Source organism: Schistocerca gregaria, chromosome 4, assembly GCF_023897955.1.
Source record: "Schistocerca gregaria isolate iqSchGreg1 chromosome 4, iqSchGreg1.2, whole genome shotgun sequence".
NCBI classification, from domain to species: domain Eukaryota; kingdom Metazoa; phylum Arthropoda; class Insecta; order Orthoptera; family Acrididae; genus Schistocerca; species Schistocerca gregaria.
The window spans coordinates 562,686,268-562,712,129 of record NC_064923.1 but is presented as its reverse complement, the minus strand read 5'-3'; the positions used below and the strand labels follow the sequence as shown (position 1 = coordinate 562,712,129).

Below are 25,862 nucleotides of genomic sequence, written 5' to 3'. Positions count from 1 at the left end.
TCTTGAATCCCCGTGCCCGTCACAACAGACACATTCTCTTTGGCATACACGGGGAATTTTCAGCTCAGGCATCAACAGTAGGATCCTCGTATAGTCAGGGGGCTATCACTGTGCAGGTACTTGATGAACACCCCCACCCCCCTCCACCCCGCCCCCCAACAGGATGGTTACCATGCTGAGTTTTAAGTGTGTTACCATATTAAAGAGAAGGGTGCACAGGTGGATTCAGGATGGGTTATCAGCCCATTCTGTACCAATAACAGAGCCAAATCGAGATTAGCATGCCAACCCTGTGAGGATACAGGATTAGGCCACAAAAAAGAAAGAAGGTTCCAAAGTTAAAACACAGGGAGTGAAAGGCTATGCACAACTTTTGGAATCCAGACTCCAGTTACAAGAGACGATGACATAAAAGGGAGGGTGTGTGTGTGTGTGTGTGTGTGTGTGTGTGTGTGTATATTTTCCTTACACTGTTGATATTCCCACCTGGACATTCCATTGTTTGATCAGTTAAATATTTAACAATGAACAAGCAAGAACAAGTTTAGAAAAGCTTTGAAATTATGCTGCAAGTTTGTTGGAAGTCACTACATGGAGTCATTACGAAACACTGCACGAATATAGTCTGGGAAGTTTGCACTCTACTTTAAGCAAAAGCAAGTTCTTTAAGCATCTCTATGATGTCATATCTCCCGAACACACTGCCCTACAATGAAATAATTTTGCTGTTACATTCAGTGATATATGTGACTAGTGTGTGCAAACTGTGTTGCAAATAATCAGCAGTGAATAAGTAAAAATGTTTTACCAGATGCTGAAGTTTTACTGGAACAGAGAAAATTTAGTAAGCAAACTTACTTCCTTTCATCATTTTGTCTGGGGTACCAGAGAAAAAAGTTTTCTAAAAGTTCAAGGCTATGTGTACAGTTCACGGGAAGTGGCTAAGTGTTCCCACTATCAAAAAATGGATGAATGAAGTCCAGGTATGTGTGTGCCATCAGTTATGCTTCTTCAAGACAAATACACAGTTTCTAATTGTAATACTTGTTTTATTGTGTTAAACTTCTAATATAGGAATATACCACTTAATGAGTATATTATGGCAGTATTTAAAATTTTTAAACTCTGTCAGTAATTCCACAGCCATTCAATAGGCAACCCACACATCCCTCTCCTTATCCCTCTCCCTTGCCCCTCCCCCCCCCCCCCCCCCCCTCTCTCTCTCTCTCTCTCTCTCTCTCTCTCTCTCTCTCTCTCTCTCTCTCTCTCTCTCTCACACACACACACACACTCTGTGTGTGTGTGTGTGTGTGTGTGTGTTTCTTTTTCTGACAAAGGTTGTCACCAGGACACGGGAACAAGGATATTGCTTAGTAATATATTAGCAATGTTGAAACATGTATTATTACAGGAGCATCATCTTTCCATGGGTAAGCAACAGAAAAAATGCTCATTTCTACCATGCAGTACGTGTCATGAGGCATTAGTATAGTGAAGTACTGTCAAATGACTCACACTTTTAAGAGCACAACTTGCTCATAAAGTTGCATGGATATTTGATCATAAATCCAAAGTGCTTCAAAAGATGCTCCATCTGACTTTTTGCAATACATAGATCAAATGTAAGATTAAGAGAAATAATCATAAATCATATTCACTTGTCATTTGAATGTTAAACTAGTGAAACTGTTATCATCAACCATTTGATGTCCAATGCTGGAAAGAGACGTCTCTAGATTTTTCCAAGCATTGTAGTCTCGGCAGTGGGTATTCACGTTTCTTCTGGAATTTTTTTTTTTTTTTTTAGTATCATCTATCCACCTTCTATTTGATCATTGCCAGTGTGTCTTCTTATTTCTCTGAATCTGGGAGATAACTCCCTGGGGACATCTACCATTCATGTAATGTCAACCCTCATTTCATTTTCACTGTTGACAAACCAACATATTCTACTACAATCTGCCACTCTCTGATCAGTATGTGAGTTTGCTGTTTTTATACTCCCCAACATACATATCTCTACTGTTCAAGGAAAGATTTCCAGGTTTTAATGTTTATCGTATTTGATCTTCATGTGTAACCACTAGGAGTCAAGACTAGTAACACACTAATTTTAGACCTTCCTTTTCAGACATAAAGACCACGTTTATTTTACCAGGAAAAGTAAACATAAGAAAGCCCTCAAAGCGATCTGTAGAAACTCTTCATTCTTCAGAAACATTGTAAGTCTTAATAGTTCCCTTAACTGAGTCCTTGAAGGCAACGATCTTGGGAAGAAAGGAAGATTCGAGTAGAAAAACGAAGGAGGGAAACAAAGAACATAACAGAACAACTGGTGCAGGTAATAAGGTATCAAACGACGAAGAAATTATGAGAAGTCCAGACAAAGCTTCTATATTATTTTTACTCCTTTGTTCATTGCTTTTCCTGTCCATTCAGCCATGTACAACTGATGTAAATACAAACAAACCTTATGAAATGGTTTTACATTAATGTATACATTTTTTAAATATGTTTTTATACAAGGTGGTTGGTTGGTTTGTGGTGGTTGGAGAAACTAGACTTTATACAGGGCGAGTCAGGAGGAAAGGTACGTGTTTTGACAGGTGATAGCATTACTGATTCTGAACAAAAGAACTTTATGTGGACATATGTCCTATTCCGAATGGTTTCTGAGATAGAGCACTTTTAATGTACATTTTTATTTATTTTCTGTATTATTCACTGTCGTAGTTTACAACGTACCACAGTAATATAGGGAAAGCTGAGATGAACATTTTGATACAGTATGCTTGTGGTCTATAAAGTCAGAAAAGTCCCTCAAACTGGTCTAAAAAATGTACCTAAGCTACAGCACATGCAAGTCAAGTGATAGTTTCAATATTCTCGTGATCTCTCTGTGCAGGAAACTGCTAGTCCTAGACAAAAAAAATAAATAGGGCCCTTTTTTGTAGCAAATTTAATTTAGTTGAATTTTGTACTAACACGGATTTTGTTGGAGTGTGCAGTTTTCGTGTTGTTGTTGTTGTTGTCGTCGTCTTCAGTCCTGAGACTGGTTTGATGCAGCTCTCCATGCTACTCTATCCTGTGCAAGCTTCTTCATCTCCCAGTACGTACTGCAGCCTACATTCTTCTGAATCTGCTTAGTGTATTCATCTCTTGGTCTCCCTCTACGATTTTTACCCTCCACACTGCCCTCCAATGCTAAATTTGTGATCCCTTGATGCCTCAGAATATGTCCTACCAACCGGTCCCTTCTTCTTGTCAAGTTGTGCCACAAACTCCTCTTCTCCCCAATCCTATTCAGTATCTCCTCATTAGTCGTGTGACCTACCCATCTAATCTTCAGCATTCTTCTGTAGCACCACATTTCGAAAGTTTCTATTCTCTTCTTGTCTAAACTAATTATCGTCCATGTTTCACTTCCATACATGGCTACACCCCATACAAATACTTTCAGAAACGACTTCCTGACACTTAAATCTATACTCGATGTTAACAAATTTTTCTTCTTCAGAAACACTTTCTTTGCCAATGCCAGTCTACATTTTATATCCTCCCTACTTCGACCATCATCAGTTATTTTGCTCCCCAAATAGCAAAACTCCTTCACTACTTGAAGTGTCTCATTTCCTAATCTAATTCCCTCAGCATCACCCAATTTAATTTGACTACATTCCATTATCCTCGTTTTGCTTTTGTTGATGTTCATCTTATATCCTCTTTTCAAGACACTGTCCATTCCGTTCAAACTGCTCTTCCAAGTCCTTTGCCGTCTCTGACAGAATTACAATGTCATCGGCAAACCTCAAAGTTTTTACTTCTTCTCCATGAATTTTAATACCTACTCCAAATTTTTCTTTTGTTTCCTTTACTGCTTGCTCAATATACAGATTGAATAACATCGGGGAGAGGCTACAACCCTGTCTCACTCCTTTCCCAACCACTGCTTCCCTTTCATGCCCCTCGACTCTTATGACTGCCATCTGGTTTCTGTACAAATTGTAAATAGCCTTTCGCTCCCTGTATTTTACCCGTGCCACCTTTAGAATATGAAAGAGAGTATTCCAGTCAACATTGTCCAAAGCTTTCTCTAAGACTACAAATGCTAGAAACGTATGTTTGCCTTTTCTTAATCTTTCTTCTAAGATAAGTCGTAAGGTCAGTATTGCCTCTCGTGTTCCAGTGTTGCTACGGAACCCAAACTGATCTTCCCCGAGGTCCGCATCTACCAGTTTTTCCATTCGTCTGTAAAGAATTCGCGTTAGTATTTTGCAGCTGTGACTTATGAAACTGATAGTTCGGTAATTTTCACATCTGTCAACTGCTTTCTTTGGGATTGGAATTATTTTCGTGTAATTAACGAAAAATTTACAGAAATGATATTGAATGTGTTCTATCTTGGAAAGCATTTACGATAAGGCATACGTCCATATGAAGTTTTTTGTTCAGAATCACTAATACTATCATGTTTCAAAGCATGTATCTTTCCTCCTGACTCACCCTGTATATTATTTTAGTCTTATTTCAACTGGTTTTAAAATTTGATACCAAATTTGGTGTACTAAGTTGCTTCATTAATTGTCAAGTCTATGTCATAAGTAAAATTAATGTGAATCTGTTATGTTTCATTAACACATTATCCTGCTCCATTTCTTCTGTGGAGGATGTGAAAAATTCCTCTATAATTGCCAAGAAGAATTTTAATGACATGGTAATTCTTTTCTTGACACATGTTTTAATTTTAAATTTCTCCTGGACTGATCACAAATTCCAACTTGCCTTTTCCAGGAACCATAATTTCAGCTTATTCATCAGTCAATGACAGGGGGAAAAAAATACACTTTGGTACGTTGCAATCTCAACTTGCATAATGGGGAACACCTCTGCAATTCTATTGCACTCCTTAGGAAAGCTGGAACTATGTATTCATTTTCTAGACTGTACACACAAACTTAAGCAAAGACATTTACGAACTAAAAGATATTCCATGATCTTACACTACAGTCATGTCTTGAAAAGTAACAATTCCTTCTTAGTAGACATACAACTTTAAAAAAGATGGTTACTTAATGGAGAGAAGCATGGAGGGTAAAATTTTTTGAGAAAGACCAAGGTTTGACACATCACGCAACATAAGGTTGTCTTTAGCCCAAAAAAGGGGTGCACCCTCCTGCAATCAAACTCTTTTAAACACTTATCCAGGGATAAAAACAAAAAGAAAATGTTTCTGCTTGACAATTCCTTCAATTCCATATAAGAATTTCTATTAGTGTAATAGTAAATTATTAGTGTAATAGTAAATGATACGCATGTAACCATATTTACAAAGTAATTTATAATGTGAACATAAAATGACTTGTTCCACAGCATTATGGTTTACCATGCAAATGATCCATAGAAAATGAAACTAACAGCAAGCTGATTCAATGGATATGGGTCTCAGTTGTTATGCAAAGATAAAGAAGAGCATTAGCAAGCAAGCTTGAAGACTAAAGACAATGACACAGAAAACAACAACAACAACAACAACAACAAAATGCAAAATATCTGTATGTGTGTCACAGAGACTGCATGGCGTTTAAATTTTACTGTACAAGGTAAACTCTCTCTGAAAGGACAGAAGTTTGAACGAAAGCCTTCTCTACAACCTGTAATTTATTTTATTTTAGCTTTATGAACTGTGAATGAAATTTAATTTAGACAGTGTAAAAATATCTCAAGTGTCAACAATACTGGAAGTATCATTCATTTTTCCTATAAGTTTCTAGCAAGTTATTTGCCTCTTTAGGGAATGTGCTATTATAGATGTCTCACAGTTCAGTAAACCTCTATATGATTCAAACAAAGTGGGTGAACACTTACTGTCTTTGTTATAAATTGAAATTTGATGGTCCACCAATTGCAAAGGATTCAAAATTGTATGAGACCACATAACGACATAATGTCTGAAGTGCTATGAGAAAGAGGTTATTTACTCAATAAACAACTGATTACACTCCCAAGAATTGCGCCTCAAACTTTTATCAGCTCTCTAACAAATACTGTGTATATCAGATGAGATATGGTGCAAGCTTATCTCTGGGAAGTTGTGAGTACTTTGATACTAAGCCAGTATGGAACATAGAAAAAGAACTTTCTGATGTTCCACAGTGACCACCACAACAGGAAAGAAAACAATATACAGCTTCTTGGTATAATGTTTTCAGCTATGCAACACTGTGAAAGCCAGTTTTCATCCTTTATGATTCTCTGGTGATTTTGTTATGTTAAAACTAACTGCAATTGTTAAACAGCATCAGCCCCCACATCATTCCAGCTCTCCTATCATTCAACAAAGCATACAAATAAATTCTGTGAGAATTAGGTACAATGTACAACTCTTAAGCTGCAACATGTCACAGCATTACAGGGAACCTACTGCGGATTTGTTTCACTTGTTGTTATAAAATAATAACCATAAATAAAGTAATGACAATAAAAACCACAAATCTGTAAAAGACTGTCAATCAGAGCTGGAAACAAGCCAGTGGAGCCATTTTTCCGACATTCTTCTTACCAACATGATGAGACCAAGTTCTTTGCTGATTGTACTATTAATAAGCATTTTCCAATGTGATCCATATATAATTGAGCTGATGCTCTTTACAAGCAGTATTACAGAGAACCACTGTATCACAGAAGATATTACAATAAAATCTAACACCACTTACTTTGTGTACATAATTGGAGTCAACTTTGAAACATGACAACTGTAAGGGAATTACAGAAAGTTAAGTGTATTTTTTTTAAATTTCCAGTACTACATAACAAACAAGGATTAAAAGACATTAATTATGTACAAATATATACCTGGGCAATAAAATAGTGTAGTTATAGAAATTTATAGGTGATGGTAGACAAACTTTTATTCACCGTGAATATTATGCAAATGTAAGATCACTCCACAAATGTAACCACTTTTAAAAATGACAATGTCATGAGTCTTGAATATCTTGACACTTGTAGGATGATCCTGTTGCGTTTTATATGATAGAAGAAATAGGAGAAATGACATTAGTCACTACACCAGTCGCTCATTTGTGAAATTAGATCTTCAACTTTGTAAGCGGAAGAGAGGCGTACAAGGACATGTAAGTATTCAATATTTGCCAAAAACAAGGCAGCGTGATAACACAAGTCAAAGGGCACTAAAAAGAGTTTATTACACAAGAATTGCAGGTCATCACAACTTTTGCTTAAGTGTGTACATGAAGCATTTAGAAAATGATAGAAATATTAAGAATAGGTATAGAAGTATAGATGTAACAGTACGCAATGGATACAACATGACTATGCTCGCCAGAAGTAAAGATGACCCAAAAACTTATAAATGTCATTAACAGACTGCTTAGCACAGGAATAACAACATTGACAACATCCAGCTAGTATGATAACTGGACATCATCAGAGACACAGCTGAAGAGGAGGCATTCCAGTGTACAAGCATTAGCATGATGGGATACAACAGTGGAGCTCAAGTTAGCAATTTTAAAATAAGACAAGGACTTTCGGTCCAAATTATTTCATTTTATGACTACAACTTCTATATTCAATTGTAGCCAAATGATTTAAATAAACAGCAGCTAGTTGATAAGAGATCATGAATGTCAAAACTCTTAGCTGTGTATGAAAACTCCTTTATTGTGTGTTTTATTATAAATAAATATAATCATTGACATTAAATAGGAAAACACTTCCTAATGTTAAGCATGAACATTAGCAAGTTTCCCTTTTTAATATTATCAACATGTTCTGCCAAGCACCGACATAAAAGTCGGTTAATGTTAGAACCATTGACTTCTCACTATACTTCTGTTTCTTCAACAACTTTCTTCGACTTTGTGAAATACAACTGGCGTAAAACTTTTACAGTACAGACAACCTGTTATTAGAGACACATTCTATTATGATATGTTATGAACAATTATTACAATACTAACAATGGGTGGAGAGGTGTCAACATGGTCCTGCATGAGGTATCATCCCACCAATCACCTGGAAAAATACAAACAAGTTAATCAGTAAATAAAAATTTTAAAAATTAGAAGAGTTAACAAAAGAGGACACCTCTGTGTCCCATTTTACCACACACTTCAATTCTAGCCGCCTCTAATTAATTTTATTAAATTAATAGAAATAAATAAAACCAAAGCATGACTTTTACAATACTACGAATTTCTTAAAAACATTTAGGATGCGCATTGCACACAGCAGTTTGTTTCCTTGCACTGCTTTCGCTACATAAGAACGCAAACTTACCGTTGTTTGTATATGACAGTTAAGTGTTTTTTTTTTTTTAGCATCCCTGTGACACCTCATATGTGTGAAACAAACCTGTGACCATTCATTTTGCCCTTCTTTCTGTATGTTTACTATCCACACCCTCCTTTAGTCCTACATGGACACTTCAGCAATATTCTAGGATGGACTTCATGAGTGATTTTAAGTAGTCTGCTATGTACAGTGGTTGCATTTCACTAGTATACTAGCAATGAGTGAGAGTATAATATGTTCTTTACCTACAGCTGAGGCTATGTGACTGTGCCATTTCATATTCTTACAAATCGTTGATGGTTGTCATCATTTTTCTGATTTAACAGGCAATTGCATACGTATCCTGCAGAATTCCATGAATACATGTAGTACCCCTCCCATTCTGCCTGCAATTCTAACCAAAAAAAGTCCTTTGTTTCAAAAATGAACAATTGATCTGCACCATTAGCTTTTAAACTGTGGGTTTCATTTAGAAGTAAATTACTGTTTTATATTATAAAAAAAGATGTTCACAGAAATACCAACACATGACACATCCTATCACACCATGTACACTAAAAACAGCTGCAGTATTTTCAAATAATCCCACCATAACATTCTTGATGTTCACACAAAAGGAAATAAGTTGTCTTCTAAGCTGATAACCTGTTTCCGAAGCCACCATTCACCACATTCCAAAGACCCTTTGAATAAAGTCAGGTGTGTGAATGGTCAGAATATTTATCCCAGAAATGCAGCTACGCCAAACTGATTATGTAGGATACTTTAACTACTATCCATCACTTAAGCTAGACTGCTTATGTTACTTCTCAAATGCAACTGAAATTAAATGAAAATTCTCCAAATTAACATTTCACATAATTAGCATCTAAACTTCAGTGAAGCTACTTTATTGATACATTATTCAGTTTTTGATCATATACTACAACATTTTTGACATTTTGGGAATGGTCATAAATACAAAGTGTAAGCTGTACTGAAAGCAAACTGAAGTGACTTTTTTTGTGGTCTAGTGTTTCCAATGCACTTATTTCAATGTATCTGTTCTCCATGTGAACACCTTGAAATCTAAACCCATTATGTTTCATTGATGTCACACACACACACACACACACACACACACACACACACACACACACACACACACAGAGAGAGAGAGAGAGAGAGAGAGAGAGAGAGAGAGGGCTTTCACAATAGCATAAAAATGCGAACAGGCTAGAATCTCTTTTTCACCTGTCAGAATTTAATTTATAGTATCATAGAGGACAATCCACATAAAGATATAAACTTAAATGAAAATTATAAAAACAGTTGGTATGTATTCCGTCTAAAGGAACATTCTCTTAAAATATCTGAAATACTTGAAATAGTTATGATAGATGTGCAAATACAAGGGACATTCGAAATGTTTTCAACCTGACAAGGCAAAACACAAAAATGTAAGATATATAAATAAAAACCAAGAAACTTTCATATCTGGATTGTTGGATTATAAAAATCATATGACAACATGAAACGGCGCAAGACCAAAATTCTCAGGAAAAAAATGTTTGCACTATACAGAACAATACTATACAAAATATACAACAACCAAGAAGGATCTATAAGAATAGAAAAAGAAGAGAGAGTGGCTCATATTAAAAACGTTTTAAGGCAATAACGCTGTGTTTCTCCCCCGTCTGTTCAAACTGTGCATCAAAGAGGAATTGACAAAAATAAAAGAAAGGTTTACAAGTGGGCTGCATATTGATAGGAAAACATAAAACAATAATATTCGTTTATGACAATGCTATTCTCAGTGAATTTTAAGGATGAACTGCAAGACCTATTTAACAGTATGAAGTCTAATGAGCACAGCCTGTCACTTTGTAAGACCAAAACCAAAGAAAGATGGAAGTACTGATAAGAAGCACTAATGAAATTAGCAGTAACCATAAAACCAAAACTGGGGACCATATAGTAGATAAAGTGAAGAAATTATTCTACCTCAGAAGCAAAATAATACACAATATGATGAGCATAAGAAAAGCAGCCTGGCAGAGGCAAAGAAGTTACTGATAGTGAAAAGCCCTTGTTGGCTTGTCCTCTTCCATTTTTTTGTCTCCATTTTTATCACTCACCTGAAATATTCAAAGTGGAGTGGGCCGATTAAGTTTATGGCATAACATGTGATCAGGTACTGAGTGCTGTAACTTGATTTGCTCTGAATACACTGGGTGTTGGTGTGTGTGGCTGCTCTGTGGGGAGTGGAGCACTTGTGAGAAGTACACATGGTTGGGCCAGAGGGTTCCTGGAAGGCAGTCAGTCACTGACATTAGTGTGGTGCCGACATAGGAAGCCCCTGTGGAACGGTCTGCGGTAGCCTTTGTATCAGTTGGGACTTAGGTGTCATCAGCCCAGGAGAAGCTGGATTATTTTGCATGGTGGTTTTGGAGGGTTTGTGTGGGGCACAGAGCAGAGTTTCTTGGGGAGTCTCATCTGGACCATCAGAGAGAGAGAGAGAGAGAGAGAGAGAGAGAGAGAGAGAGAGAGAGAGAGAGAGGTCATGGCATCTCTTCTGGCCCACCAGAGAGAGTGTTTCACTGAAGAGTGGATGACCGAATTCTTAATTGACATACGAGTGATTACTGTCATGATAGCCTGGACAGCATTTTGCAGACCCCATATGAAATTGTAGTCAGAATAAGTTATTTTCTGAATCCATGACTGGTTGAGAAATTATCCATTGTAAAAGCTTGTAACAGGGATTATTTTCAGGTGTGAATTTATAGATGAATAATTTTAATCACTGCTCCAGAGCATAGTCAAGTTTTTAGTCCATTTGAAATTTCATCCTGCTTACAATAGGGTGCAGGGAACTGTATTTACTTAGTACACCCCTTTTGAAATTTCCAACAGTTCATTCCCCGATACCTTTTTTTTTAATCAATCATATTACAGAATCATTACATTCTATACTGAATTATCTCTGGGATAATGGATCTCGTAGTGATATCCACTATGCTTATGATTTCAAGGATTAAGGAACCATGTTTAATATCCTCTCCCTGTATCCTACATTTTTGGGTGATATTAATTAATCAAATTATCATTACAAAAAATTGATACACATGTCGACTCTTGGACTGTCCACTTACAGGCTCAAATAGTTTCTTATAGCATTAATTATTGTCAAATGCATGATAGCAAAAGTGGCAGTCCAAAGGGGTGGGGTGGGGGATAGAGTGTGCTTGTCTTGATACAGATTTCTATGAAATAAGATTAACATCTTCCCCAGCACCTTGCAATAGCAAACATAGGCCTCAATTTGAGGAATAACTTTTTCAGAATAACGTCCAGAGAGCAGTCTTGTATGTAAATGAAACATGAAGAGTGGGAAACCAGACAAGAAGAGAACCAAAGCATTTGACATATGACAGTACAGACGAGTGCAGAAAAGTAACTGGAATGATAAAGGAGAGTGTGCTTTGAAACAGTAATTAAAAAATCAGACAGGATGCTAGAACATGGGTTAAAACATCAGGCAATAATGTAAAATTCACTTGAAAGATCTGTAGGCAGTAAAAACTGTATACATACGCATCTATTCAAACATATCCCACAATTTATGATGTGTGTAAGTGGTACTTTGTGATGAAGAGGCAAGTGGCAGTTGGATATAACAATCCAGCCGGGGACTGGTGACCAAAACACCTTTTTTTCCTAAATAGCCACCTTTTAAAATCAATATGTTAAGTTCAATGACTTTACAACTTTTTTATATACCTGGTAAAACAAAATTTAACTAACTGCATGGAAAAATGTATGCCACAGCTTTAACTCCATCAACTGTGTTTTTTTTTTTTCAGTTCTTAAGAATGAAGACAGATTATTTTAAGCCAAATGCAGCAGTTTCAGAGAATATGCAGTTTTGCAGCAATGATGCAAGATATGCATGAGTGTGCTTTATTGTGTGGATGTATAGCTTGAATCACAATCAGTAAGTTTATTTAGTATGCTAGTGAAGCAGAGTACTCTATGGCGATGGTTCTACCTTTGTTGAGACAGCATGTGAGTATATCTTAAAATCTAAGAAAACCATAGCTGTGACTTTCATTGCAGATTACACAATTGTTGGAGTTGCAGTATGATAAGATACTGAATATCACAGTCAAATCATCTTGTGATGACTTCCTTGGAAGTCAAAACCAGTTATGATGCCATTTGTGTGACCCAAGCCTGAAAAGCTACAATAAAAGAATTTTGCTAATAAGCCTGTTGCTGGCACTATGCAGTCTACTTAGTAATGAAACCACTTTCGGTTTCTCAAGCTCATTTTCACTTCTTGCAAAACAGTTTCAACAGCCCTTTCATCTCTGGCATCAACAACATTTTATATAATATGAAACAGCAGGGAAACTATGTTATTTCATTTAAATAAGACTGAACAGTATCAACCATATTTTGTTCAAATGTTCTATCAATATGGCATCCACTGATATGAAAGATTTCTTGAGTCCAAAATTTCCTGTAAGATTTTTGTAGATATGACTTATGCACAGCTTTGCAAAGTGATAAACTCTTATACCTTCCATTTTCATTCACTTAGTATGGTATGAGGTAATGTGTGTTTATATTACTATCTCATTAACAGTAGTTTGTGTTTTTTTTTTTTTTTTTTTTTTTTTTTTTTTTTTTTTTTTTTTTTTTTACACATCTGGATCATTGACAACCTCCAAATAATGCATAATTTGGGGTGAGGTGGGACGAGGTAAGGTGAGGAAGGAGAGAGGCAGGAGGCAGGGAGGGGGTTGGGGGAAAGCGTCTAGTAACTCTGGAGAGTGGGGGGGTGGGGGGGGGGGGGGGGGGGAGGCACCCACGAGCTAGGTGGAGGTGCAGGTAGAAGGGGCATGTGGCACATAGCTGTGCACATGATTTCATAGACTACGGCATCACACACACACACACACACACACACACACACACACACACACTCACTCACTCACTCACTCACTCTATTAGATGGGCATTGAAATCTCTCATGTTGTGCTCTTCTGCATGCTGTGCAACTGGGTGGTCCACCTGTAAGATTTTTGTAGATATGACTTATGCACAGCTTTGCAAAGTGATAAAATCTTATACCTTCCATTTTCATTCACTTAGTACGGTACGAGGTATTGTGTGTTTATATTACTATCTCATTAACAATAGTTTTTTTACACATCCGGATCATTGACAACCTCCAAAATAATGCATAATTTGAGGTGGGGTGGGGCGAGGTGAGGGAAGAAGAGAGGCAGGAGGCAGGGAGGGGGTTGGGGGAAATCCTCTAGTAACTCTGGAGAGGGGGGGGGGGGGGGCACCCACGAGCTAGGTGGAGGTGCAGGTAGAGGGGACACGTGGCAGATAGCTGTACACGTGATTTCATAGACTATGGCATGAGATAACAGCAGACAACTAGCTGTTGGAAGAACACAAATTGCCCCCCCCCCCCCCTCACACACACACACACACACACACACACACACACACACACTATTAGATGGGCATTGAAATCTCTCATGTTGTGCTCTGCTGCATGCTGTGCAACTGGGTGGTCCACCTTGTTTTTTGTGGGTTTGATGTGGACCAAGACTTGGATGGAGGCATCTGACAGGAGGAGACCAATCTCTAGAAAGGTGGCATGATGGGTGGAAAAGGACTGAGTGAAGTGGATGGGAGAGAAGGTATTGAGGTTGTGGAGGAATGAGGATAAGGTGTCCTGGCCTAGGGTCCAAATCATAAAGATATCATTAATAAACCTGAACCAACAAATACTTGGCACATCCATGGGCACCCAGATCCCCCTATGCCAACCTCTTCATGGGCCACATAGAGCAAACATTGCTAGCTTCCCAAATCCCTGGCCTGGTTCATGTTTACTGATGACATCCTTATAATCTGGACCCAAGGCCAGGACACCTTATCCTCATTCGTCCACAACCTCATTACCTTCTCTCCCATCCACTTCACTCAGTCCTCCTCCACCCATTGTGCCACCTTCCTAGATGTCGATCTCCTCCTCTCACATGGCTTCCTACACACCTTGGTCCACATCCAACCCACTAATCACCAATAGCACCTGCACTTTGACAGCTTCCACACCAAAAAATCCCTCCCATGCAGTCTGGCCAGTGGTAGACTCATCTGTAGTGACAAGAACTCCCTCGCCTCACAAAGGCCTTCACAGACAGGCAATACTCTCCAGACCTAATTTACAAACATATTTCCCATGCCATATCCTCACAAGCATTCCAAGAACCAACCACAAAGAAGCAGCCCCCTTGTCAACCAATACCACCCCAGAACACTTGAGCCACATCCTTCGTCAGGTCTTTGGTAAAAATCATCATGCCCTGGAATGAGGGACATCCTACTCAAGATATTTCCAAAGCATCCCAAAGTGACACTGTCACCCACCCAACCTCCACAACAGCATAGTCCATTCCTATGCCATTTCCACCCCCAATCCCCTGCGAAAGGTGTCATACCCTGCGGAAAGGCCAGTCCACTCACCCAGCACCAGCTACTCCAGTCCTGTTCACATGCTTATCCTATCCCAATCATAGGCCGGGCCACCTGTGCAATCAGCCATGTTAATTATCTGCTCTGCTGCAACCACTGCATAGTGTTTTGCACTGGTATGACAACCAGCCGTCAACTAGAATGAATGGCCACCAAAAAACAAAGTGGACCATACAGTGGCAGAATATGCAGCAGTGCACAACATGTGAGATTTCAATAGGTGCTTCACAACCCATGCCATCTGGATCCTCCCCCACCAATTTTTCTGAGTTGCACAGATGGGAGCTATCTTTACACCTTATCCTCCTTTCCTGTGACCTCCTTGGTCTTAACCTAAGATAACTCACCATCTTCCCAAGCCCCACAAAAGAGTGTGTGTGTGTGTGTGTGTGTGTGTGTGTGTGTGTGTGTGTGTGTACAGTCTCCTGCCCTAGTACCCCTACCCAGTTTGTGTCCTCAAAACAGGTAGCTGTGTGCTATATTAGGCCCTAGTCTACAAAATCACGTGCCCAGCCATCTGCCACCTGCCTCTACCTACAACCCTAGCTAGCCCACAGACAGCTTCCCACTCTCCCAAGAGCCACTACACACTTCCCGCGACCCCCTCCCTGCCTCCCACCTTTCTCCATTCCTCACACCACCTCATCCTGCCCCACACCCTTACCTCACCCCAGTACACTCACTGGAAAGAGCTGGCAGTCGACTGAGCACAATGTAGGGAGATAGGCTATGTCTCCCTAAATTGTGCTCAAATAGGAACTAAGCACCAAGACCCCTGTGCACAGCCTTTTCCAAGCTATTGTACATGTGTGTGTGTGTGTGTGTGTGTGTGTGTGTGTGTGTGTGTGTGTGTGTGTGTGTCTGCGTGTGTTTGTGGGTATGTTTTTCCTAAAAGCTTGTAAAAGGAAGTGCATTCTGATAGCTGGCCAAGCTCTATACCTTTTGTTTATTTACCTATTGATGATGCAGTGCTTGTGCCTTTTGGTGAGTCTCCTTTATTAATAATTAATTTGTAATTCTCAACTAGACCTTTCCATACATCATCATACAAGTTTAATGTATACAAGTGGTGCACTTCACTAACCTCCCAGAAGAACACATTTTTTGCATGTTTTTGCACATAAACTCCAAATGGTGGCATTACTTGAGCATTAACTTCAGCTTAATTAATGTTGCTTGGGCAACAGCTCTGGTTCATCATCCAAACCATGATAATATACTGATTGTTGTTGTTGTGGTCTTCAGTCTTGAGACTGGTTTGATGCAGCTCTCCATGCTACTCTATCCTGTGCAAGCTTCTTCATTTCCCAATACTTAGTGCAACCTACATCCTTCTGAATCTGCTTAGTGTATTCATCTCTTGATCTCCCTCTATGATTTTTACCCTCCACGCTGCCCTCCAATACTAAATTGGTGATCCCTCGATGTCTCAGAACATAAAATACTGATTAAAACTACAATCTTATGAATTTTGCTACTTAGCACATAGCAGAGAAGCTGAGTCGAAGAGAGAATGTTGTGTCCTGGATTTTCATTTGTAATATAACTACAGTAAGAGCAATGTTCAAATGGCTATACAAATGGCCACTGGTCCACATTAAACCAAAAACTTTTTACCCAATGTTGCTAGCTCAAATAGGAAGCAAGCACCAAGACCCTTCTGCACAGTTTTTTCTGAGCTATTTGTTACAGCATTTCCTCAGTGTAATGATTAAACTGTTAGTTCAGTAATCTTCAAACTTTTTGGCAATTAATTCATTTGTATTTGAAGTTATTAGTTACTTCTGAAGTCAGAGTATTTTCCCTGCCTCATATCTTGCACACAAGGTGGATTTGTTCCACCTGGTTGGCTCTCACAAGAAGTTCAGCAGTTACAAGTTAATTTTATCTTTCTCTTCTCTTTCTCTAATAATGCCTTCATATATTCCTTCACCTTTCCCTTCTTTGCTTAGTATCAGCTTTCCATATGAGCTCTTAATAATACTGCTGCTTCTCATTTCTCCAAAGGCCTCTAATTTTCCAGTATGCAGTATATCTTCACACTAGTTATACATGCTTCTATAGTCTTAACATTTGTCCTCTAGCCATTCCTGTTTGGCCACTTTGCACTTTCTGTCAATCTCATTTTTAATACATATGTACTCCCTTTGACCAGCTCCATTTCTTGCAATTTTATATTTTCTCATTTCATCAATTAAGTTCTGTGATATTGAAAGATCTTTACTAGGCCTTGTCTTTCTTTTTCCTATTTGATCCTCTGCTGCCTTTATTATTTCATTTGTCAAAGTTACCCATTTGCCGCCTTCTTTATTCCTTTCCCCGTTTCAGTCAAATGTCTCCTAATGCTACTTTTGAAATTCTTGACAACCTTTGGTTCTTTGAAGTTATCCAGAAACCATCACCTTAATTCCCTACCTTTTTCCAAATTCTTCAGTTTTAATCTACAGTTCATGACCAATAAATTATGTTCAAGGCACATATCTGCTCCTGGAAATATGTTACAGCTTAATGGTTACAAATGCTCTTTTTCCATTATGTAATCAATCTTAAACCTGATATCTCCAGGTCCCTCAGTCCTTCCCACATACTCTCCCTTCTTTCATGATTCTTAAACCAAGTGTTAGCAATGATTAAATTACACTCTGTGCAAAATTCTACCATTAGGCTTGCTCTCATTTCCTTCCCCCAGTCCATGTTCTATTTTTCCTTCTCTCCTTCTTTCTACTTCCCCCTTCCCTCCTTACTCTTCTTCAGTCATCAGTCACAAATTTTCCTCCGCCTTAATTAGCCGAATAATTTCTTTTATCTCACCACATATTCTTTCAATCTGTGCATTTCCTGTGGAGCTAGTTGGCATATACCCCAGTACTACTGTGGTGGATGTTGCTTGTGCATTTATTTTGGCTATGGTAATGTGTTCATTATGGTGCATATAGAACATTACCCATACTACTATTTTCTTATACATTCTTAGACCTCATCTTACATGGCCTCTATTTCATTTTGTGATTTTAACAATGTACTCACCTGATCAAAAATCCCATTCATCCTCTCACTGAATTTCACTAACCCCACTTTATCTAACTTCATCTATCCAAGTCCCTTTTCAAATTTTCAAGGTTACCAGTCCAATTAAGAGATTTAACATTCCACACTCCCATCCACAGACTGCCAGTTTTGTTTTTCCTAATGATGACATCCTAATGAGTAGTGAGCACCCAGCGACCCAAATGAGGGGCTATTTTACCTGTGAGGTTGCCATCATCATTTCACTAATGTAGATATTCAATATTTCTAGCAGATACATCAATAAATATGAACAACTACAATATGCAACACAAGGCAAATAGCAGTTAATAGTTGATATGGAAGACAGATTCAAGGTGTCTACAGAAAGCTAGAAGAAATGTAACATTCTTCCAATGTCCAGTTTGTTTACGATTATCTGAAAGTACTACTTTTGGTTATTATAAAGCTAAGATAAAAAAGCTCAATAATTCTTTCCAAAGATAAATGAAAGAACTAATAATGTGTGTCAATGGAAAAAAATATTAGACTTTTTTAAGTTTTGCCCATTCATGTACCACAATCATCAGACGGCAACACAGGCTGATGTGCAGAATTTATCTTAACATTTTGAATTTTTCACGGTTACTTCCTTCATTAGAGCAAAAATCCTTCCCTGATCTATAAAAAGTGGCACAGTTCATGTGCAAGTTTAGGCCAGGATACTGTCATAAGATTTTAGCATCCATGAAAATAACAGAAAGGAAATGAAGACTAAGACTCCAGGACAACAATAATGAAGAACGTGATCCACATTACCGCAGCAAACTGTTTGACACCTCAAATTTTTGTCACTGTAACAAAAAGAAAACAATTTTCTGAGGTGCTTTGTGTGTCTTACACATTCTCTACTCGTTTGTCAAGTATTTTCTTTAGTTCTTATTCCTCTGATATAACACCTTCCTCCGAAGATACTGTCAATGGTTACTAGCAATGGCCTGCATATCACAAAGTGCTGCTGAACTGAACTATTTTATGAAACAACAGCCAGTGTATTGGTTTATTTTGAAAGGCTAAGCAAAGACTTTGCAATTTCTCTCAATATGCAATGACACAAATTGTACCTGGTGGCATAAACTCTTGTGGCTTCCTTGAGTGAGAGACTACACACTACCATAACGACTTGCTTTGACAGACAGATGGCAGACGTTCTTGGTTGGTTGGTTGGTTAGTTGGTTGGTTTAAAAGAGGAGGGAAGGGACCAAACTGCACAGACATTCTTGCCTTGGTGATGTTCAGAAACGTAAAATTGCGCACTTCACAAAATGAAAAATGTAATTTCCTATGACTACAATATCGATGAGTCACAGTTGACTGTTGGAGTCAACCACCTCATATTAATTCCTGGGTGAAATACTTTGTAGGGATATGAAATGAAATGATCACATAGGTTCAGTTGTGGGTAAAGCAGGTGGTAAACTTCAGTTTATTAGTAGAATACTGGGGAAGTGCAATCAGTATACAAAGGAGATTGCATACAAAGCACTTTAGTGACACATTTTACAATACTGCTCAAGTACATAGGGTCCCTACCAAATAGGACTAACAGGGGATATTGAATGTTTACATAGAAGGGCAGCACGAATGTTTACAGGTTTGTTCGACCTGTGAAAGGGTGTTACAGTGATGCTGAAAAAACTGAAATGATGGACTTGAAGATAGGCTTAAACTGTCCTGAGTGTGTCTACTAGCAAAGTTTCAAGAACTGGCTTTAAATTATGAGTCTAGGACTATATTGCAACCCCCAACGTATCACTCACATAGGGGTCATGAGAATAATATAAAAATTACAGCACACATGGAGACATTCAAACAATCATTCTTCCCATGCTCCATTTGTGAAAGGAACAGGAAGAAACCTTAATAACTGGTACAATGGGACATGCCCTCTGCCATGCACTTCGTGCGGTTTGCAGAATATGGGTGCAGAAGTTGTAGATGTACCCATTAAGCTAAATATACCAACTACCATGAAGATTATGTTGGAAAATAGTCCACTCATCTATATGTAGTCTACATACGTGAATCCTTGGTAATATTTACATTTGTTTTAATTTCCAGCTACGGAGGAGCTCTATTGTCAAACGATCTTTCTTAAAACTCAAATTCTACTCTTATGTACAGGCATTAAAGTTAGCATTGATGTACTCGTAAATGAGACAGGAACTGAAATTGAGGGTAGCAAAGCGAAAGTAGAGATGCTTAACTCAATGTTCAAACGTTCCTTTACAATGGTAAATGCAGGAGAGCTGCCCTACTTAATCTTCGTAACAATGAAAAGATGAGTAATACATGTGTCAGTGACAGTGAGGTTGAGAAACAACTGAAACTGTTAAAATTGGCAACTCCAGGACCTGATGGAATCCCTGTCAGAGCCTACACTCGATTTGAGGCCGAGTTAGTCCTTCTTTTACCTGTAATCTATAGTAGATCTCTCAAACAAACGACCATTCACCCAGTCATTGGAAAAAGCACGTCACGAAAGACCACAGAATTACCATCCAACATCATTAACACTGATTTGTTGCACAATCTTAGAGAATACAATGAGCTCAAATATAATTAGGTATCTTTAACAGAATGATGTCCATGTAAACCAGCATGGATTTTGAAAACATCAAACATATGAAACTGAACTTGCACTTTTCTCACACAACATACTGAAATCTGTGGATCGCAGCAGTTAAATAGACAGATCCATTATTTCTCCATTTCCAAAAAGCATTTGAGTCAGCTCTTCATCTATACTTTTTATCAAAAGTTCTATCAAATGAGGTCAAGAAAGATTTGTGACTGGGTTGAGGACTTTTCAGTAAGAAGGATGCAGCTAGTTTAGAGCTATTTAAAATCATTATTTCTGCTCTCCATACTTGAACAGAAAAGGGAAAACTTCTAAATCTAGTAAGATGGGAGGTATCCCCCTCCCATGCACTTCGATGCTTTCAGGCTACAGATGTAGAGGGAGTTAGATCAGAAAATAGGGTCTTATACACAGGATGTTTCAAAAAGAATATACATATTACAAAGTATCATGTCATCAAAAATGTGGATAGCTGCACCACAGCTAGGTTACTGGAGGAACGAATACATCGTTTAGTTTATATACATGTCGGTTTTCTTCTGCTTGCTTGGTTACCATCACATGTTGCAAAAAGGCTAATCCAAAGCAGAAATAAGTTTGTGCTACTGAATTTTCAAAGTTTAATTCTGTGGTTACAGTGCAAAGAGGTTCAAGATTGAGGTATCAAACGGATCCTCTGAATGGATGGAATATTCAGAGAGAGCATCAACAATTTGCATGCACAAGATGTGCATTTTAAGGAACAAGTCCTGGCTGCACTAATGTTTCTGACAATAATTGTCACTTGAATTCAAACTGCTTTCCTACACTGTCTTACAAAGTCATCTCATCATGCCAGTTGAGAGTTACAACTGACTACACCAACAATTCTTCATGTTTTGAGATGTCAGTTGGCTATGAAGCCACACAAATTACAGCTGTTACAGGTTCTTCATAATGACGACAAACACAAACATGTGACATTTCCTGATGAGCTTCAGAGTGCTACTGACAATAACGATACTTCCCCACAACGCATCATCTTCAGTGAAGTGACTTTCCTGATTAGTAGGAAAGTAAACAAACAGAATGTTCAAATATGGAGCCTACAAAACCAACAAGCAAACACTAAACAAGATTCAGCCAAAGTCAATGTGTTTTTTACGCTATCCCACTCATCTCTTTATGGTCAGTTTCTCTATGATACAAACACTAAATGATCAGCAGTATCTTACTATGTTCAAAATTGGTTGTTTCTGAGCCTGAAAGAGAACATTTTACAACAAGATGAGGCACCCCCTCACTGGAGTCGCCAAGTACGTGAATAACTGAACGAAACTCTACCAAGTCATTGGAATGGTCATGAAACAGCTGATGACTAGCAGATCTCATCTGGCCTCCATAGTTTCTGGATTTGACACCCTGTGACTTCTTCCTGGAGGTTTTCATTAAGGACATTTATGCACCAACACTACCAAAGAAACCTAGAAGAGTTGCACTGGATCTGTACTACCGTAACATCAATGACAAAAGGACATGCTTATGTGTTTATGGGAGTGATTCAAATCTCGATGTGATTATTTGTCACTGGTGGAGGACATATTGAGGTAAGGTCCTATCACGCATTTGTGTCTGCTCAATTCTACCTTAGCCTCTCACCCCAACTACACTTCAATGGTTTCTACACAACCCTGACATCTCAATCCTGCCACCCCCACCCCCCTTCCCCTGCTGCCAATCCAATGTCAGCCTCTTTCAACTACATAAACAAAAATTGTCCTTACAATATATCTCACAATCCTCCTTGCCACAATCTCTAGTAGCCCATCCCACACTCATCTCCAACCCTGTGTTGACGTGTGTTACACATTCACCCTCCTCTGTTGTATCCCTCCCCCTGAGGCCACTGCTCTGCGTCAGTGTGTCACTCGAAACTCCCCTTGCCTCTGCCGTGGTGCAGTCACTAGTGCCACAGCCCTATCCTGTGCACTAGGGCCTCTCCTTTCCAGCCGTCAACAACCTGCCCTTCCCACTACCTACCCTCCTCCACATTTCATCTCCTTGCATCCACTCTGAGTTTTTTAAGGCAGCAGTGTCATCATCTCGCATCCATTCTACTGAGGTTTTTTTATGGCAGCAGTACCAAATATGTTTAAATATTATCAGGTGTAAATAAACACAATTAACTTAGGCTGCTCTATCCACAGTCTTGACATTTGCATGAGTTACAGAGGGAGCTACATTACACACAATTAATCAGTAGATAGGGAATGTATGTTGCATCTTATAGAGGAGCTGTCTGATGTATTTTTGCTAGCCATAGACTAGATAGTCAAATGTGATTATAGAAGATTCGCAGGAATAGTAAATCATGCAATCTGATAATGATTAAAGAAAAGAGCAGGATGTAATGGGTCAAATAAGCTACAACATAAAATATTAATTTTGCAACTGATGAAATAAATTAGATATGGAGAAAACCTTAAAACAATTTGTTGTACAACAACAAAAACATAATTGCAAGCCATGAAATACCACATTAGTGTCACCATTTTTTAGGCAGCAGCATAAATTTCCTTCATAGCGGATCACATTTATAAAGAGACGTTAGACAACTCATGTTTGGTAGTAGTGTCAGGCAAAAATGAGACCTCAAGAGGAATGAACATGCAAGAAGCTTTAAATGTTTAACCATTAGCTCATTGAGGAATATAACGTCTTGCATGAAAGGCATTATCAAACAACAAACGCTAATGCATTTGTCATTATTCACTGCTCATATATTAATTAACTGAGGAGGTTTTGAGCCCTGAATGGCAAGTAAAAACATTTTTAGTATGAACAACAAGATATTTTTATGTAATGTTAACTTGGAAGTACATAGAGATTTGAGTATAGTAGATTAAATATTACAAAGAGACATTTCTACCAGCGTGTAAGTGCAAACTGCAACAGCTCGCTAGGTAATTAGCACAGCAATAATGAGACTACTCGCTTTGTGCCTATTAAGATTTGATATATTTATCTTTAACATAAAATACTGATTTATGGTGACGCATTGGTCTTACAACTGCAGACAGTGAAGTCCTTTCCCTTTGTTCCAAAAACAACGCAAAAAGAAGATAAAATTAGCTAAAAATCCTGCGAAATATATTGTTAACATACAAGTTTCACAAGATCTTTGCTCCAAAAATTTAAAAAGGTGAAAACAGCAAATAAATTAGCTAAAATCAAAGTAGGTTGACTACCACTGACAACATTAGTTAATATTTAAAAGCAAATTTGTTACTTGCTTTTTTATACAATTCAAGACTGACTGCTGGAAGACTGCTCCTCTGCTGGCTACAATCACAATCAATCAGTTGGGAGAAATAATGCCAATTTATGCAAGAGATCTCCAACAGTAAGTTGCTTGACCAGTCTTGCAGCTCTGCTACAAGCAACATTCTTGGCAAGGTCAGCAGCTCTCTTCGAGGTTGATCATTTAAAAAACTTATTTTTATTTGTGTAAGGCTAGCTGTGATGCTCCTACCGTGTCAGTTGTAGTACACAATGTTATAAAACTGAGACACTAATTACACTTTATTTTATACTCACACCTACAGGCCAAATTGCTGGCATACTTTTCACACTACCATTTTGTATTCTTTCATGGGATACTCTTCTGTAGTAATACAGCAGAAACGAAGAATTTGCACACAAAAAAATAAATAAATAAAATAAAAAGAATCAAGCAATAAGAATAGTGTACAAATAATATGAGAAGACTAAGGAGATATAGCTGCAGGATTCACACTTGATATAGTCACATTTAACACATTATCTGTAAAAATTTAGACTTTCAGACCCACATTAGAACAGTTAAGAATAGAGTTCCTAATATAATAAATGCCCATTGTTTCTGTGTGGAGATGATATTTTTCCTGCTTAAAGATCCAGATATTGACACACACATCCATCATGAGAAATTAGGCACCAAACATTGTTATAACATATGTATAAAAATCAATAACTTTCACAAACGTGAAAATTCTCCCTGCAGAAAGTTAGGTGTCCTTTTGCATTATCCTTTTCCACAAACAGAGCAATGAAAAAGGGATTTATTAAAATGATGTAAGGTCTAGTGTACCAATTCGTTTGCTGTGATTTGACAATGAGGGGAAATCCTGGGAGATGTAGGAAAGTGAGGGGTGTAGTTAACGTTTTTACAGGGAGAATATAGTGGAGAGAACAAGGGAAAGTCACAGAGGAAGATATGAACATTAACACAAGTGTTAGGAATGAAGCTAGTAGCAACTTCCTAGACATTTTTAATACTTTTGGCATGGCACCAATGGTAAATATTGCTATGGAAGTAACCAAAAACACAGCACTAGTGTTATGCTGTGTATCTGCAGATATCAGCAGTGTATGTATAAAAGATCTTCACCTCTCAGACCATTACAGCCAGATGATGAAGCTTTAGGCAGGTTTAAAAATACCACAAAACTGCAAGCTTGTGAAAAGAATCTCCTCAAAGCCCAAAATAAATATTGTTTGGGAGAACTGTCAAACTAAACCTGTGATGAAGGGTACACAGAAAACAATGTACTTGCAAAATTCTTTAAATTTGGCACACGGTACAAATCAATTTTTGACAAGATATTTCCAAAAAGTGGTCATTCAGCAGCAGTGCTAAGGAAATGAAACGGATAACTGCAGATATTCGCAAGTTCTTTTAGTCTCTCAAAGATTTCAGTTCTTTAACAAAGTTTTTCTAATTTATCATGTTTATAAAAGATATACCAGAGAGTACCGCCTGAAAAAAAAATCATTTAATGATAAAAAGGAAAAAAATAAATAAAAGTCAAGTATTGTGGGACATCATAAACAAGAAACATACTATCTTGTTCTAAATGGAGAATAATGTGAGTTAATACAGATGATTAGGAAAAATAATATTGGAGTGTTTGAATACAGTATTAGTAGTGTGCAACTTGACAGTCGCACTGATAAAACATTTAAGCGTAATGTTGCAAAGTGATATGAAATGTAGAAAACATGTAAGGATGGTTGTAGGGAAGGGGAATATATTGGGAGAATTTTAGGAAAAATGTGGTTCATCTGTAGAGGAGACAATGTACAGAACACTAGTGTGACCCATTGTGATCAATGCTCGAAAAATGTATTTGTGATCCCCACTAGGAAAGATTAAAGGAAACATTTAAAAAATTCAGAAATGTGCAGCTAGATTCATTAGTAGTAGGTTGAATCAACACTCGAGTGTTACGTAGATGCTTCAGGAACACAAATGCAGGCCCCTGGAGTTAAGATGATTTTCTTTTCACAAAAGATGTTGAGAAATTTTAGGGAATCAGCTTTTGCAGCTGAGTGCAGA

At 37.9% G+C, this 25,862-nt stretch overlaps 1 protein-coding gene across 4 annotated transcripts in view; it reads right to left on the bottom strand.

The window, feature by feature from the left end:
- Positions 1 to 25,862, bottom strand: part of LOC126268154 (transmembrane and coiled-coil domains protein 2) — a 201,442-nt gene that overhangs the window by 161,517 nt on the left and 14,063 nt on the right. For 3 of the 4 annotated variants that reach the window (XM_049973696.1, XM_049973697.1, XM_049973699.1), the window contains exon 1: positions 5,866 to 5,972. In XM_049973696.1, the coding sequence (XP_049829653.1) occupies positions 5,866 to 5,935 (70 nt within the window). In that variant the 5' untranslated portion in view covers positions 5,936 to 5,972. Of the gene's footprint in view, positions 1 to 5,865; positions 5,973 to 7,982; positions 8,038 to 25,862 lie in introns of those variants that run through there. The other variant, XM_049973700.1, reaches the window with a different exon arrangement.